The sequence below is a fragment of the Merops nubicus genome, unplaced genomic scaffold (assembly GCF_000691845.1).
Source record: "Merops nubicus isolate BGI_N331 unplaced genomic scaffold, ASM69184v1 scaffold7114, whole genome shotgun sequence".
Taxonomy (NCBI): Eukaryota; Metazoa; Chordata; class Aves; order Coraciiformes; family Meropidae; genus Merops; species Merops nubicus.
In genome coordinates, this window is record NW_008606121.1 from 27,234 (window position 1) to 42,533 (window position 15,300).

General features: G+C 37.6%; 1 protein-coding gene across 4 annotated transcripts in view; it reads left to right on the plus strand.

The window, feature by feature from the left end:
* The window catches only part of RNF111 (ring finger protein 111), a 40,067-nt gene that overhangs the window by 23,881 nt on the left and 886 nt on the right, over positions 1-15,300 (plus strand). For 2 of the 4 annotated variants that reach the window (XM_008939541.1, XM_008939542.1), the window contains exons 7-12: positions 364-715; positions 3,757-3,882; positions 4,618-4,744; positions 12,918-13,010; positions 13,895-13,990; positions 14,854-14,957. In XM_008939541.1, coding sequence (XP_008937789.1) covers positions 364-715; positions 3,757-3,882; positions 4,618-4,744; positions 12,918-13,010; positions 13,895-13,990; positions 14,854-14,957 — 898 coding nt within the window. Of the gene's footprint in view, positions 1-363; positions 716-2,424; positions 2,449-3,756; positions 3,883-4,617; positions 4,745-12,917; positions 13,011-13,894; positions 13,991-14,829; positions 14,958-15,300 lie in introns of all 4 variants that reach the window. The other 2 variants (XM_008939540.1, XM_008939539.1) reach the window with 2 other exon arrangements.

Here is a 15,300-nt window from a genome sequence, read left to right on the forward strand (position 1 = left end):
GTTGTCTGATTGTGATTTCTTTTTCTGGATTTTGTCTCTACAGACTATTGGACTTGGAGGGACGTGAATTTTTACAAAATTAAACAAGTACTTAACCAAAAAATAGTGGTTTTTTTACCCTATATATATTTTTTCAGCATGCATCACACAGGTTTAGGGGAGGCTTCCTTTTACCAACATTGGCAAGTGGAATACTTCTGGCTGCAGAAAATGTGGGTTTCTTTCAGGGAATATTGCTGGAATCACTATTTAGAAACTGTATAAACGTTCCCATGTTGCCACTGTTTATGTTAGTGTACTTTTTTAAAAAAAATTAAGAACTGTTACTAATGAAATTAAAAGCAGCTGATGTTTTCATTACAGATGCTTCTTTGACCAGACCTCTTCACCATCAAGCTTCTGCATGTCCTCATTCTCATGGAAATCCCCCTCCACAGCCACAACCTCCACCTCAAGTGGATTATGTAATCCCTCATCCAGTGCATCCATTCCATCCTTCAATCTCTACTCATGCATCTTCTCATCCTGTTCCACCTCCACCACCGACTCATCCTTTAGCCAGTGCAGCTGCTCCAATACCACAGCATCTTCCTGCAACGCACCAGCCTATCTCTCATCACATCCCTGCAACAGCACCTCCAGCACAAAGGCTACATCCTCATGAAGTGATCCAGAGGATGGAGGTCCAGAGGAGAAGAATGATGCAGCACCCAACGTATGTCACAAATGTACTCAGAACAATATCTAAACATATAATTCATTTCCCTCAGGTTTGTAAAATGTTGCATGTGAACCTCAAACTGTTAATTGCATGGTTAGGAACTGTTAGTATGAAACCATGCTAAGAAGTGTCTTTACGTGCTGTCACAGTTACATGAGCATTAAGACTGAACCTGTTCCGCTGTGTATCTCGGTAGCGTCTCCAGGTAAGGCATGAATGGGGTGTGGGAGAAAAGGGAAGCTTGTTTCTCTTGCCCATTACTCATCCTCTAGATAGTAGGCAGGAATTCCTTTTCAAGCTGGACAACCTACAAAGTACATCTTAAGCTCCTTTCAGATGTGTTCCTTGACAGTGCATTTTGCCTTGTTGATACTGTTAAAATTCTTTTTATCTAACTGGTGCTTTGAAATAAAATGAAGAGTTTTTCAAAAGAGGTGTTTACCAGGTTTAACACAGATTTAACCTTAGATATTTACCTGGTGTTGCTATGCCTTTGTCTTCAGAAGAGAAGCAAGGGACCAAATAATATTATATGAGAAGGCGACAAATGAGGTGTGCCTTGGGTGATATTATTTAGGAGATGCTACTGTTGTTACTAGATTCATGATAACAGTATCAACAGAAATCAGGTCAGTACTGGCATAGTATTCAGTCACAACGTAACTGAAGTTATTTCAATTCTAGAGACACTGTTTTTAAATATCCAAGAGACTTTCAAGAATAAGCTCTCTAGTTGTTGCTTCTAACTTTGTTATACCAGTAGAATTTGTAACTAACTTGAAATAGATTTAAAGGTTAATGCTTAAAGAAGAGTTTGCTTTAACTGCAAGTTTTGAGACAGTTTCCAGGTGATTCATAAAAATATCTATAGGCAGTAAATGCTCCCAAAGTGGCATATGTCAAACTTCTTCCTCCCTCACCCATTCCCCAGGAAAGTCAAATATAACCCTGCTTTCTCAGTCATGAAAATTCTGATTGGTCTGAACCTACACCTGTTGTTTTGTTATCTATGCTATGAAGATGGCATAACCTCTAAACTTAGGGTGTTTGAACACTATGTAAACATACAGGCATACCACTTCTGTATACCCTTGATTATACAATCATACCCATAAATTAATTTTGGAACATTCAAGCCAGTAAGTATCAGACAGCAATAAAGCATTTTAAGGGAAGATAACAGTTGTAGCTATCTTTTCAGTTCTGGAAATTTTCTGGTAGTTTGGGGTTTGGAAATGTGAATATTGGCGTTTCTTAGCCTATTGAATTTTCCTTGCATGTACAGAAACTAGTCGAATGTTTATAATAGGTTCATCCTTGACATTCTCTCAGAAGTCATCAATCTCAGGTCAGACAGTGTGAGTCTGGTCAATGAGGTTTCTCCTCTATTTTTGCTTTGTAATCTCATGAAATTGTTTTACCCTTGGTCTTTCTTCTCCCCTCTAATCTTCATGCAAATTACTTTTAATGAGTAACTGAGTATCTAATAAGCAATATGACATCAATATCGTAGGTGTCTTGACCCAACCACGTATGAATCAGACTATACTTTGACAACTTGTGTATATTGCCTCTGTTATTTAATACACGGACTGAGACTTCCAGCAGACTTGCAGTCCCTTTGGTTCCACATCCCAGCACCTGTTTTCTGAAGATATGTTTCCATCCTTCATATTTAGAAAATAGTGTATGGGATAGTCTAGCTTGTTTACCTTTTGCCTAACAATGTAGGGCTTTTTCAGGATTGGAAGTAGAGAACACAGTCCTCTTCTCACTGTCGCATCTTAAGTGTGCAACAACTGTAACTTTCTCAGGATTGTGGAACTGGTCATAATGCGCAAAAGGCAGTGTGTGAAGGTGCACTATGTTAATAAAAGTATTTTCTGGTTTTACTTAAAATATGATCACCCACTTTATACTAAGATTGTAGGATACAGCCTAGGAGTTTCACATTCATAAGTATGATTTCATATGTGTTTCTTTTAAATTACATGACATTCAGTTTTTATGGAATTGGAGATTGGTTTACTACGTTCTTTTTAAAATAAGTTCTTCCAGATTTTTTTCCCCATAGTTAGTTGATAACTGAAGGGCGCCATGACTAGGAGTAGGTTCTGATGATGGGTCTGTTCCCCTGTTGGTCTACACTATTACAGAAAACTAATACTTCTAATATAATTTATACAAGCTTGAAAGATTTCTCTGGAGTGTCAATTTCCAGTGATTAGAAAAATGTGCTGTTAAATGACTTTTTCCTTCTCCAGACTTGTAAATTTACAAAATGTGTAGCCTACTTTGTCAGGTAGTTTAAGGTGGTACTGAATTTGAAGACAATGTACTGCTTTTGGCAAAATTCAAGTCTTTAGGTTGAATTTTGAAACTTACTTTCTGTATTGAAAGGAGTGGAAAGAGAAAAACCAATCAATTTCTTTCTGTAACTGGGAAGTGGTAAAGTAAGTCTGCCAGCAGATTCTTTTGAAGTTTGTTTGTGGGTGGGTTTTGGTTTTTTTTTTTGTTTTTTTTTTTTCCCTCCCAAAAATGCAGTAGTTCTCAGTCAGCTGACACGGAAAAAGCTGTGTGCTCTTACTACTTGAGCCATGATGCAAATATGTTTAAAGAAAAATGTTCTCTGATTAGTGTATTAATTTTCCTCTAATTACTTTTGCTGGTGGAGGTTTGCTAGAAATAAGGTGCAATGTAGCTGTGAATGACCCTGAACCTCAATGTCATGTGGCCTTTGCTTTCCTAACTGCAGTTTGAGGTTAGGCTTAAACACTTTTTTATCAGTTGTTCTGTAACCAAGTCTACCAAGTGAAGGTCAGATCACAGTAGCTGAAGCTGGCTTTGTCTTTTAGTATGAAATCTATTACAGTCAGTTTCTGACATATCTAAAGTTGAAATGAAAATATTTTATGGGGAGTGTTTTTCATTTTAAGTGCATTCCAGGAATTCAGTTTATAACATTTTGATTATGAATGTTACTTTCTTGATACTAACAGGTGTGTGAAATTAACTGTTGCTGGTTTGTTGTTTAGACGCGCTCATGAGCGGCCACCTCCACATCCTCACAGAATGCATCCCAATTATGGTCATGGGCATCACATTCATGTGCCTCAGACAATGTCTTCCCATCCTCGACAAGCCCCAGAGAGATCTGCCTGGTTAGTAATCAGATACTATTTTAGTACTTCGGAACTCAGGATGGAAGAACATAATGTGCTGTTCACAGTGCTGGTTATGCTGGCTGTGATTTTAAAAAGTGTTGTGTGCATCTGCGTTTTAAAATCTGTAGATATTCATATAGCTTGAAATATTGCTCTGAGTACTCAAATATATTCTTAGGGGTTTTTACCCATTGCTTTTAAAATGGAGTTGAGTGTTACTGACTCTAGGTATTTGAATTCAAGAATTGATTTTTAAAATACATAAGTACAACATTGCTGAAGGCTATTCTTATATTTATGCTCTTTGTAAAACAGAGGTTTGGATTTGAGTTAGGAACTAACTTATTCTCTCTCCTCTGTCTGAATTTAAAACTGGATCAGGCCCACTCATGGAAGGTTACTTTTCAATTCAACACCATATTTGTTATTTAAAAAAAAAAAAAGATACTTTTGACCATTAGGGAAGAGCTCATGAGCAGCATAACAGCAGCCTGAGCTACAGAGAAGACTTGACACTGGTAATATTCCTGGAAACAAGTGTGGAGTTCTCAGCTGATTTAAAAACAACTTTGTTATGGTAGGATTAAGGTGATTCTTTAGCAAAGTTTAAATAAGTTTTAAAAAATTATGTAAAATTGTTACCTGTGCTGTTGTACGCTTTCAGAATGGTGGAATTGTATCTAGGAGTCAAGATGTACCTTTACTGTAATACCACTTTCATTCTTGTGACAGGGAACTGGGAATTGAAGCTGGTGTGACTGCGGCTACTTACCCTCCAGGGCCCTTGCATCCTCACTTGGCCCACTACCACGCACCTCCCCGACTTCATCACTTGCAGATAGGGGCTCTTCCCCTAATGGTAAGGAGATGGCTTATGAAAAACTGTGATCGTTGGTCGTAATTATTGTTTTGCAGGAAAATTATTTCAAGGTTTACTGCATTTAATTGTACATATATACATTGCTACAAAAGTTAGTGGTTTAACAGAAGAAAATACTCCAGTGTGTGTTTTCCTCCCTGAGAGGGAGCTAGGACAGGCTCATGTCTAATAAGAGAAAAAAGTATAGAGCACTAACATTTTTCACTTCAGCTTTTGTGAAGTGAAACATACCTGAATTAAATTGTCATTTGCATTGCTATGCATTGACCCTCTGCATCTGATTTTTAAAGTTCAGGTTGTTCTTTAATGAATTTTGGTTTGTTAAAAGTACCACATTTCCATACCAGTGCATAAGGATTGGCAGTGGTGCTTTATTTTTAAGGTGTCTATACAGCACAGCTAGATTTCTGTTTAGGGATTTGGTGTTTTCAAATAATATTTGGTGTTCATCAACCTAATTCTATGTGATCAAGTATATAATTTCATAGCATGAAGTGTTAGAAGCAACAGGAAATGTGAGGGTAAACTAATCCCTTGTTACGCATAACTTTACACAAGAAAACCAAGGAAAATCAACAGTCTGACTTTTACCAGAGTATTTTTTGAAATAATTTTTGTAGGTTTATTTCAAATATTAATTTTCTTTAATGAAAATTCAGAGACACAGACTTATTTTAACAGAGTATGTTTAGTGTTTTTATATAGTATTCTGTGTATCCAACCCATATTATTTATCCCTCTTAAAGCTAGATAATCTAGTCAAAACTGAGGAACTGAGGGCTCATCTGTAAACAAATGCTAAAATTCCTAACTAAAAATCAACCTCCAAATTCCTGTTAGTAGCCAAAATTGACATGTAGGTATTGAACTGTAAATTTACAACCAATGCTGTAATAGCTGTCTCTTCATAGCCTGGTCTTATATCGCTTCTTCCTTGCTAGTCAGCTAACAAACATGATGATAAACCTTGAGTTCTTTCCTGAGATATCAGGGTTGGTAATTCAGTGGTGTGCAGCTTGTGTACTTACCACAGACTTTCTAGACCAGTCTGTAGAATTTGGCTTTTCAGTGTGGCTAACAAGATTCTTACTACATAACCTTATCTCCTGTGCATCATTTATTGGAATTAATATTTTTCTACATTCTTTTTCAGTTTGGTGTCTGTTTTCTTTAAGTCGATGGGGGGAAAAAAAATGGCTTGCCTCTCTTTTCTTTCATGTGTTCTACTGTAACAGATAACATCAGTTGCTTTAGATTCTCAAGGAGAAAGTGCCCTCCTAATAGTTCAGAAAAGTGCAGTTGCATTAGAAGGCAGCAAGTTAAACATATGCCCATTTTGTCTTGTTCTTCTGTTGAGACTAAGTCACTTATGGAATTTATTTCCATTGTTGCTGTGAAGTTTCTAGAAACTTCAGCTTTCATCCTTATACTACAGAGTGATAAACTTGTTTTCTGACTTTCATAGGGGTCTTCCTACAACTACAATATTACACAAGCAAGTACTTGGGACCCCGCTATTCATCTTTTTAGCAGTAGAATGAAAAAAAAGCTGTGATAGAGACTCTTCAGAAGTCTTTACTGAATGTGTGACAATATACTTTGAGAGCCTTGCCCTTCTGCTTAGTAACTCCGCTTACTAGTAGTTAAGTGTCAGATGAAGTACGGTTCTTTAGCCCTGCAGAAACTTGTGCATGTGCTTGTGTAGGGATATCTAATCCTCATAACAATAATTCACGAACTCTGTATGAAACTGAAGGTGTTTGTATCTTGAGATTTTGTACACGTTGTGCTGACAGCTGGTTTTACAAGGCATAGACTGTTCTAAGTGATACTTCCTCATGTTTGGGATCTGTTTTGAACCTTGATGAGATCAGATCAAGTGTTCCAACTCTGAAGTTATGTTCTGAGTCTCTGACTAATTTGAAGTGTATTCAGATTACACACACTAGAAGAACATAAAGGCAGGTTAAAGCACTGCTAGAAGTTATATATAGCATAGGTTCAAAGCATTACAAATGCCTTTTGATGATTCTACCCCTTTTGTGGCAATAATGAAATCCAGTTTTGTTTCTTTGCACGCATGTGAGAGTCCAGCAGATCTGTCAGTAAAATTGACTTTGAATATAGAGCAAATAGTGAAGTTTTTAATGTACAAAACTTAACTGGATATTAAACAAAAGTGTATTTTAGTTTTCATTAAAGAGCAACAGATAAAGTGCAGGTACCACCTGGGGTTTTTAATTGTAACTTTAGCAATAGGGGAAGGGGAGGAGAGGCTGAATTGTCATTTGAGTCCCTTTGCTAAGTGGCTAATGTTACTAAGAGTGCTTTCTTCTTTCAGTAACTACAGAATCTACTAAATAGCAATTTTCAAGGCTCATTGGTTGTATTCTTGATGCAATGTAATCAAATGTTGATGTTCTCAATTTTTTATTGAAGGGGAAGTCTTTTAAAATAACTCGCCCAAGTAGCCCAACTGAAAAAATAATTTGTAAAATAGTAAAGTGTGCATTTTTTGTTTGTTCTGGAGTACTGAAACCTCTTTGCACTACTGCCAGACCGTAAAGGGCATAATGGATTATTTGGTCTTTAATGACTCTGGTACTCTGATATACCAATTTCAGATTTTAATTGGATGCAGGTAACCTAATCTTCATCTAGTCAGAGCTGGAATGTAGAGTGTGGTTTTAATCCTTAGGGAGACAGAATGATAAAGATATGTTGAAGGAGGTAATTCATGTTCAGCAGCCTTGACATGCCAAAAGGGGAAGTGGGAGGAACCAACACTTTCTGTTACTTGAAGAAACTTTCACATGTTTAAATACTGCTTCAGGATGAGTACTAGATTAAAAGCAGTTAAAAAAGAGCTTCCATCTTATCTATGTACACAAGGATTAGGTTGCTCCCCTCCTGGATTTAACACAACTATTTTGTTAACTGTGACCCTGGCTTAGAGAAGCTTGTTCCCACTACTTAAATACTATGTATGTGCTGAGGAAAGATCTGTCAAAGTGACTTCTATGATGGAGTCCATTCTGGACCAATATCCATTCTGTGAACTTGAAACAGCATTTTTAGGAAGAAACAACTGAAGATTTATGTATGGCATAACTAATGAAGCATCAGACAGGACAGACACAGGAGACAGGCAGGGGCTTTTATCTGTTGTGGTTTAGACCAAGGTGGGAGCTGGACACAAGGTGGCCACTCGCTCAACCCCCAAACAGGAAGGAGAAAAGGGAGAAAAATACAAAACTCTGGATTGACATGAGGAGAACTTAATACAGCAATGCAAAAGGAGCTAGAAACCTTCCAGTACCTGAAAGGGGCCTGCAAGACAGCAGGGGAGGGACTATTCACAAGGGTTTGTAGTGACAGGACGAGGGGTAATGGCTTTAAGCTAGAAAAGGGTAGATGTAGGTAAGATGTTAGGAAAAAGTTCTTCAATCTGAGGGTGACAGACCTCTGGAATAGGTTGCCCAGAGAGGTGGGGGAGGCCCCATCCCTGGGGACATTCAAGATCAGGCTGGATGAGGCTCTGAGTAGCTTGATCTCGTTGGAGATGCCCCTCCTTACGGCAGGGGGGTTGCACTAGATGACCTTTGTGGGTCCTTTCCAGCCCAGACATTCTATGATTCTGTGAAACAACAGTAATGCCAGTAATGATAATGAAACAATATATAAAGAAGTGATACTGAACAGAAGGGGGCCACAATCCCATGCCCCCTGACTGCCCAGCCTGCTTCTGGCACTTCTGTCTTTCTGATGTGTCAGCTTGGTGTAGACTGACCTGTCCACTGGTTCTGGGTTGGTCGTGTATCCCAGCTGTGGCCTTCCCAACTTCTGGTGACAATTAACCCTACCCTAGCTGAACCAAGACAGTTCTTTGATGCCAGTGCTTGTTATCAAGTGCCATTTCAATTTCCTGTACTCTGGGTGGCTATGGCTGATCTTTTGGCACTTGAGAGGCTTTTTGACACAGAGTGCCGAGCACCAGTTACCACACCTGGGTAGATGGGATGGGAACTACCATAAACTAAGCTGAGACAGAGCATGACTTTTTCATAATGAACTACATATTAGCCAGAATTTGGCCTAACTAAACCATGCGTACTGCTGTATGTAACTAAAAGTTACAAGCAGAGCTCCCTTTCTTTTGTTGCTTCAGGAAAGAAAAGCTATCCTAATTGTAGTGGAATTTGGACAGAATTTATTGCTGGGATTTGTTTTAATATGTATGACGACCATACTTAATGTGAACGACTGGGGAAAAAAGGTTGAGATGGTAAAGATAAATAGTACCATACAATGGAAGAATCTTTTCACTGATTGTGGCAACTGAAAGGCAAAAAGATCCTGGAAAGAGTTTAAAGGAAGGTAGCAAGGAAGAAAATCTTTCCTGCTAGTTACCTGTTTCAAAGTGTCTCAGAATGTTTGTGTTGTAAATTGTTCTGACTTAGCCTTGAAATTTTTAGTTGCTGCAAATTTCTGTGGCAGTGCAGAGTGCAAAACCAGAAACAGATGATAATTGTTCTACAGGAAACAAACAGCTCTTGGAAAACTTGTACTGCAGTTTGCAGGTCCAGAGTATATTGCTTTAAAGTATATATTATAATTTGACTGTATGCAAAAGAATATGTACAGCTACTCAGTGCAGACCGGTGTTACCTTATAACTCTACTTTCTTCATTAGCTTTAAGCTTTTCCTTATTTCCTTTTTCTTTATGTTCAACATGAAAACTGGAAACCTGGTTTCATTGATGTGTGAAGCTGTTTCAAGAGAGCTGAAATATCTTTGCATTTGAAGCTTGATTGTAACTCTCAAAGGGATTTTAGTTAGATTGTTCTTAGTTGGTATTGTGGTTTAACCCCAGCAAGCAATTAAACATAACACAGCTGCTCACTCATTCCTACCCCCTCCCAGTGGGATAGGGAAGGAGAAGCAAAAAAAAAATGTAAAGCTTTTTTCAGGTTAAGGTACAAATAATTTAATAACTGAAATAAAATGTAGCAATACCAATAGTTTTTTAAAAATAACTAATGAAAAGGAATGTAGCAGAGAGAAATAAACCCCAAGAAAAGACAAATTATGCATAATGCAATTGCTGCCCACCTGCTGACCGATACCCAAGCAGGAATCAGCCCCTCCTGGCCACCTTCCCCAGTTTTTATACTGGGCATTATGTTCTGTGGTATGGAATATCCCTGTAGCTTGTTGGGTACCAGCTGTCCTGGTCATGCTCCCTCCCAGCTTCTTGTGCATCTCCTTGCTGGCAGAGCATGAGCAACTGAAAAATCCTTAACTTAGGATAAGCGCTACTTAGCAACAGCTAAAACATCAGCTCTGTTATCAACATTTTTCTCACACTAAATCCAAAACACGGCACTCTGCCAGCTACTAGGAGGAAAATAAACTGTTCCAGCTGAAACCAGGACAGCTAGGCATTACTGATAGTTCTCTTGCCCATGTCTCCTCCAGCATGTAGTCACAAATGTAATTGGTTAAAATCTTGCTGTGTTAGCAGACAGTTTATTCTGCAAGCATAAAAGCGGTATTCTTTTTTTCTTGCAGAAAGTTTTTCAAAATAGTGTTTTACTTGGCCAGAAACAAGCTGCTGTCTCCCAGTATTTTATGAAAAAAAGCCTACACATAATGTATGTTCAGGTAGTTTTGCAGAGGTGTTACAGCTTTCCTCAACAGGATAATATGAAGGGCCTTTTATTAGCATGAAAATGTGCTGTCCCACCTAACGATTCTGTTGTCCCAAGTTCAGTAGTTTGCTGTGGTACGTACTCTGAGAAATACTTAGTTGATTTTGTGGTGTTTAAAATTCAATTTAGTAGGTTTCTTAAATAGCTAGTCTCCAGTAGCTGAACTTGTTCCAAATGGGAGACCTGTCTGGGTGAGTGTTACTGCAGCTGGTAAAGTCTGAGCTTTGAGGCAACTGGAACTGTACTTACTGTGTTACAGCAATACACCTGTGACTTTACAGCTCCTGAAATGATGCAGTATCTACATTATCAGGTGCATTACTCTCCAACAGGCTCTTTTCAAGTCCTGGTGAATCAGAAAAACAAGCAGTGAAAGGCACTCCTGAGACTTAGATTTTGTCAGGAGATCCATTCCTTTGAGTGGAGGCAATTAATTCACAGTGTAATAACAGGCGGTGGGAACTTCCAAATGATTCCAAAGAGGTCTGTGCCTAGTAAAAACCTGGGACAACAAATACGTTCATAGTGTGTGTGAGTGACCAAGTGCTTTGTCTTCCAATTACAGAAAATGCATTTGAAGTAGAATTACATGCTTAAATGGAGAGTGGATTCTCCATTTGCCATTTCTCTATCACCCAGTATCCGAGACCGAATTCTTACAATGTAGTTTTTACGAATTATTGTACTTTTAATGCATTCTCTCAAATTCCTTTGTTACCCATCACAACTTATGTTGTCAAACAGTAAGAGTTGTGACACCAACAGATGCTTCTTACAGGAAATGTTGAGGTGCAGGTGAATGTAGATACCTTATGATACAAAATTCTACATTTGCAGTCCTATTGAATTATTGTGTTAGTATATAATCTCTGTAAATACACTGCATATTGCATGACAACTTAGATCTTTAAACTGATGGGCTTTTGCAGGAGTAATCCTGTCTTGCTTGTTTCCCATCCCCACCTCTAATCAGTATCAGGCCAACACACATTTAGACTGCTTAGAAGAGAGGCATTAACATTCTGGAAATACTTTGAAAGTTAAATCTTCAGTTTCTATTACTCTGATTTGTAAAAATCTAATACTAATATTGTGGCTGGATTTGTGGCTTATATTGATTGGCACTACGTGGTCATTTGATAAACACCATGTAAACTGCTTTAATCAGATTCTGCTTTTCTTTTCTGAAAAAAAAAAAAAAATTTAGGGCAGAGAAATCTTTTCTATCCCTGGCAGCTTTTAGTTACCAGACTGGATTGGAAAAAATATAGAAAGGTAGCCTAATGGTCTGTGATGTGAGTAACATTGTCTAGGCTTGTGCTTTCTCTTGGTGCATTAATTCAGTTTTACACCTTCATATATTGTTAAGCTTAGAAGTGTCTCTGGAAATAAGAAAAGCTGCACATGAATACTTGACTCCATGCATAATATCTGGGTTATCTGGCTTGTTGACAGTCTCATGAGATGAATTTTGAGCTGTCACATACAGCAGCCGAGATGTTACCAGCTGATAGCACAGAAAGGAAGATAGTACTTAAGTACTTAGTGTTATTTCCAAATGAACTGCTGCTTACAGTCATTGTATCAGTGTACATTACATAAGTAAGTAAACAGCATCTGCTGACCATTTTTAGGATTTTTTTTGTGTTCATTCAAAATTGCTCCCAGTATGTTTCTGACCAAGTTGTTGATAGCATTACTCACTCATCCTGCAGGGGTAAAAATGGAATGCAGAAAGCCTACTGTGAAGGTGGCCCTTGGTATATTAACTACCTTTCTGCTTTTCTGTGTGAAAAGCACTAGTGCTTGAAGTGCCTGTAGGATATATCACTGGACAATGGTATTTTGTTCATGGCTTGTATCTCTTGATCTGCAAGGAAGTCAGTGGATGCTTGAATATAGAGTGTATGTAGAGTTGCCTGTGACTTTAGATGTGCATTTGAGTGTTAGTCTGCCTCTGAACTTGGAGTGTGTCTGAAGATGTTCAAGTCGCGTTAGGTAAGATAAGGATATTGGCTGTTTTGTCCCAGACTATTGGCCTTGGTTTCTTCTGTGGTACCAAAAACTTAAATATAAGAATCTGTAGCAAGTCCTTTTTGTAACTTCATGCATAGCTTTTAGATGTCCTGTTTACAAAGGTAGGTGGATGTTTACGGTGGTTTATACAAAGCAGGTTGAGATTAAGATATGAGAAGTGAGGCCAAGCAATGGATAACGGTGATGTGAGAGATTATAATAGAGGTTCTAGTCTCACTTCTGTTTTGCTTCTGGTTATGTTTAGAGAGCTCAAAGTGCTGTTGTGTGATGTTGTCAATTGGAATTGTATGCTCAAGCTGAGTAAAAAAGTGGTTCAATAAAAGCAAAAGGTTCTTACAAACTGAACAGTAAAATACTGGCACTGTTCTGAATAGGTTTAACTTAACGTCTGCTGTTTGAATAGGTACCAGACATGGCGGGCTACCCTCACATCCGTTACATTTCATCGGGATTGGATGGAACATCATTCAGAGGCCCTTTCAGGGGCAATTTTGAGGTTTGTAATAGAATAAAACTAGATATTTGTCAAAATGTGTTATGAGGGAATATGGGGAGGGTGTATGGTAGAGCTAGTTCTCTATATAGATATAAAAGGATTGTAAAGAAAATACCCTTTATAAAATGACCTCACTATTGTGAACTGGGATAAAAACATATAGAAAAGCCAGTCAATAAAAGGTGCGTTGGACAATGTAGGCTTAGGTAGTTAACTGCCAGTACATATTGCTCTGCCCACCACTCTAGTTAGTAGCATGTAGTATCCACATGAAATGTTGGTAGCAGGTATTGGTGTCTCTGAATAACTGCGCCAGGATCCTCCTAGTGAGGGTGAAACTTGGCAATTTTCACAGTGCTGTCCTGTTTATGTAGTGCAGAAATTGAAATTGAGGGATGGGGAAAAAAGAGAGAATAAAAGGTATCAGATGCAGAGAGTTAATGACCTAGTCCACTGGAAAAATCTTCAGTGACGTCTCATGGTTCTAATAAATTCATTGCTGAATGCAACTTCTTTTCTTCTAAGCCTTAATGAATGTTAGAAAGCATATATTCACATGGTGCGTTTTAATTGCATTTTCCTCATTAGACATGCAAATACATCTGAACACAATGATAACACTTCCTACCTGACAAACAAATTCCAATATTTTAGTAGTAAAATAGTGTTTCCCTATAACTTAAAATACCAGGCAGTGTTATGGGGGTTTTTCTACAGAAACTTACTACTTTTCCCATACAACATTCTCTTCTTTTGCTTTGCCTATATATAAGTTGGGAATTGAGAGTTTAGAATTCTGAAAATGGGTTAGAATAAAATTAGTGTTTACTCAAGGTAGTTGCAATAACAGTTCTTACACTGTTTATTCCTTGATAACTTTTTAGGAGCTGATTCACTTGGAGGAACGATTAGGCAATGTTAATCGTGGAGCAACACAGGGGACTATAGAAAGATGCACATATCCACATAAATATAAAAAGGTGAGGATTTCACAAATTGTGGCCTATATGTAATATTTCTTTGAAAATCTAATGTATGTTTAGCTTAAATCTGCAGAAATGTCAACTTCAAAGAGCATGTGTTTTCTGTAACCTGCAATTTCGAGTATTGTAGGCAAAGCTTACAATGCCACCTCTTCCACAAAGAAAATGAAAAATTTGGTGCCTAAATAGCTACTGTAATGTGATAAAAAAAGTGGTTTCATATGATTTAATAACTTGTGAGACAGTTATGAATAGCCTTGTGAGCAATGAAATAACTATTGGTAATAGCTAAATTGTCAACAGACTTCAGTGATAACTCATCAAATACTTTTATCTCTGAAAAAAAAATCATGATGCTTATCTGCTTTGTGATCAGAATATAGGTTAAAATTATACATACATTAGAAAGGCTGGGCCACTAGAGAGTTTTGAATCTGGGGTAGAATTTTGCCAACTTAAGTTGTCTCTCAATTGTATTTTATTATACCATAATACAGAATTGCATCTACATTTACATAGTGGGTTTTTTTGGACTTGATAAATACTTGGATCTAGATTTGGAAGCATTTGCCTCGTCATGAATGAAATTATATTTGTACATAGAAAATAAGTAAAAAGACTGGTTGCAACAATATGAAGTCCATTAGATGTCTGCAGTTAATAATAGTTAAATCTGAAATGTCCTGTGATTTTGCTCCAAGTCCTAGTTCTTGATTAATTTTGGTTCAAATACATATGAATAAATATTATGAAGCGTTTTCAAAGAAGTGTGTGTTGAATATGTATTTAAAACAGGTTTTACTCAGTTTGTCAATAATGTCATCTCTACTAATAAGGTAACAACTGATTGGTTCTCACAGAGGAAACTGCACTGCAAACAAGATGGGGATGAAGGAACAGAAGAAGACACAGAGGAAAAGTGTACCATCTGCCTGTCTATACTGGAGGAAGGTGAAGATGTCAGGTGAATAGTACCACTGAATATCAGAATATAATGTTAATGTTCTGGTTTTAAGATCATACCTGAATAGGGTATGCCACTCTGCAGCGCTCCCTAGGTTAACAGTTTTAATTAAGGATTATTGAACCAATAAATTTAAAAACGTGGCAACTGAAAACACACATTGTTCAGTCTGTATTGTCTTTGGGTAGAATGTAGGTTATTGTTGTACACTCTTCCATAAGTTGACTAGTTTATAATGTGAACCCAAGCTACTATCCTGAATTAAACAGGACTGTCAATTTTAGGTTTTTCAAGAGCAATCCTACTTAAGCTGTAACACATTTAAGTCAGTGTAATACAGCAG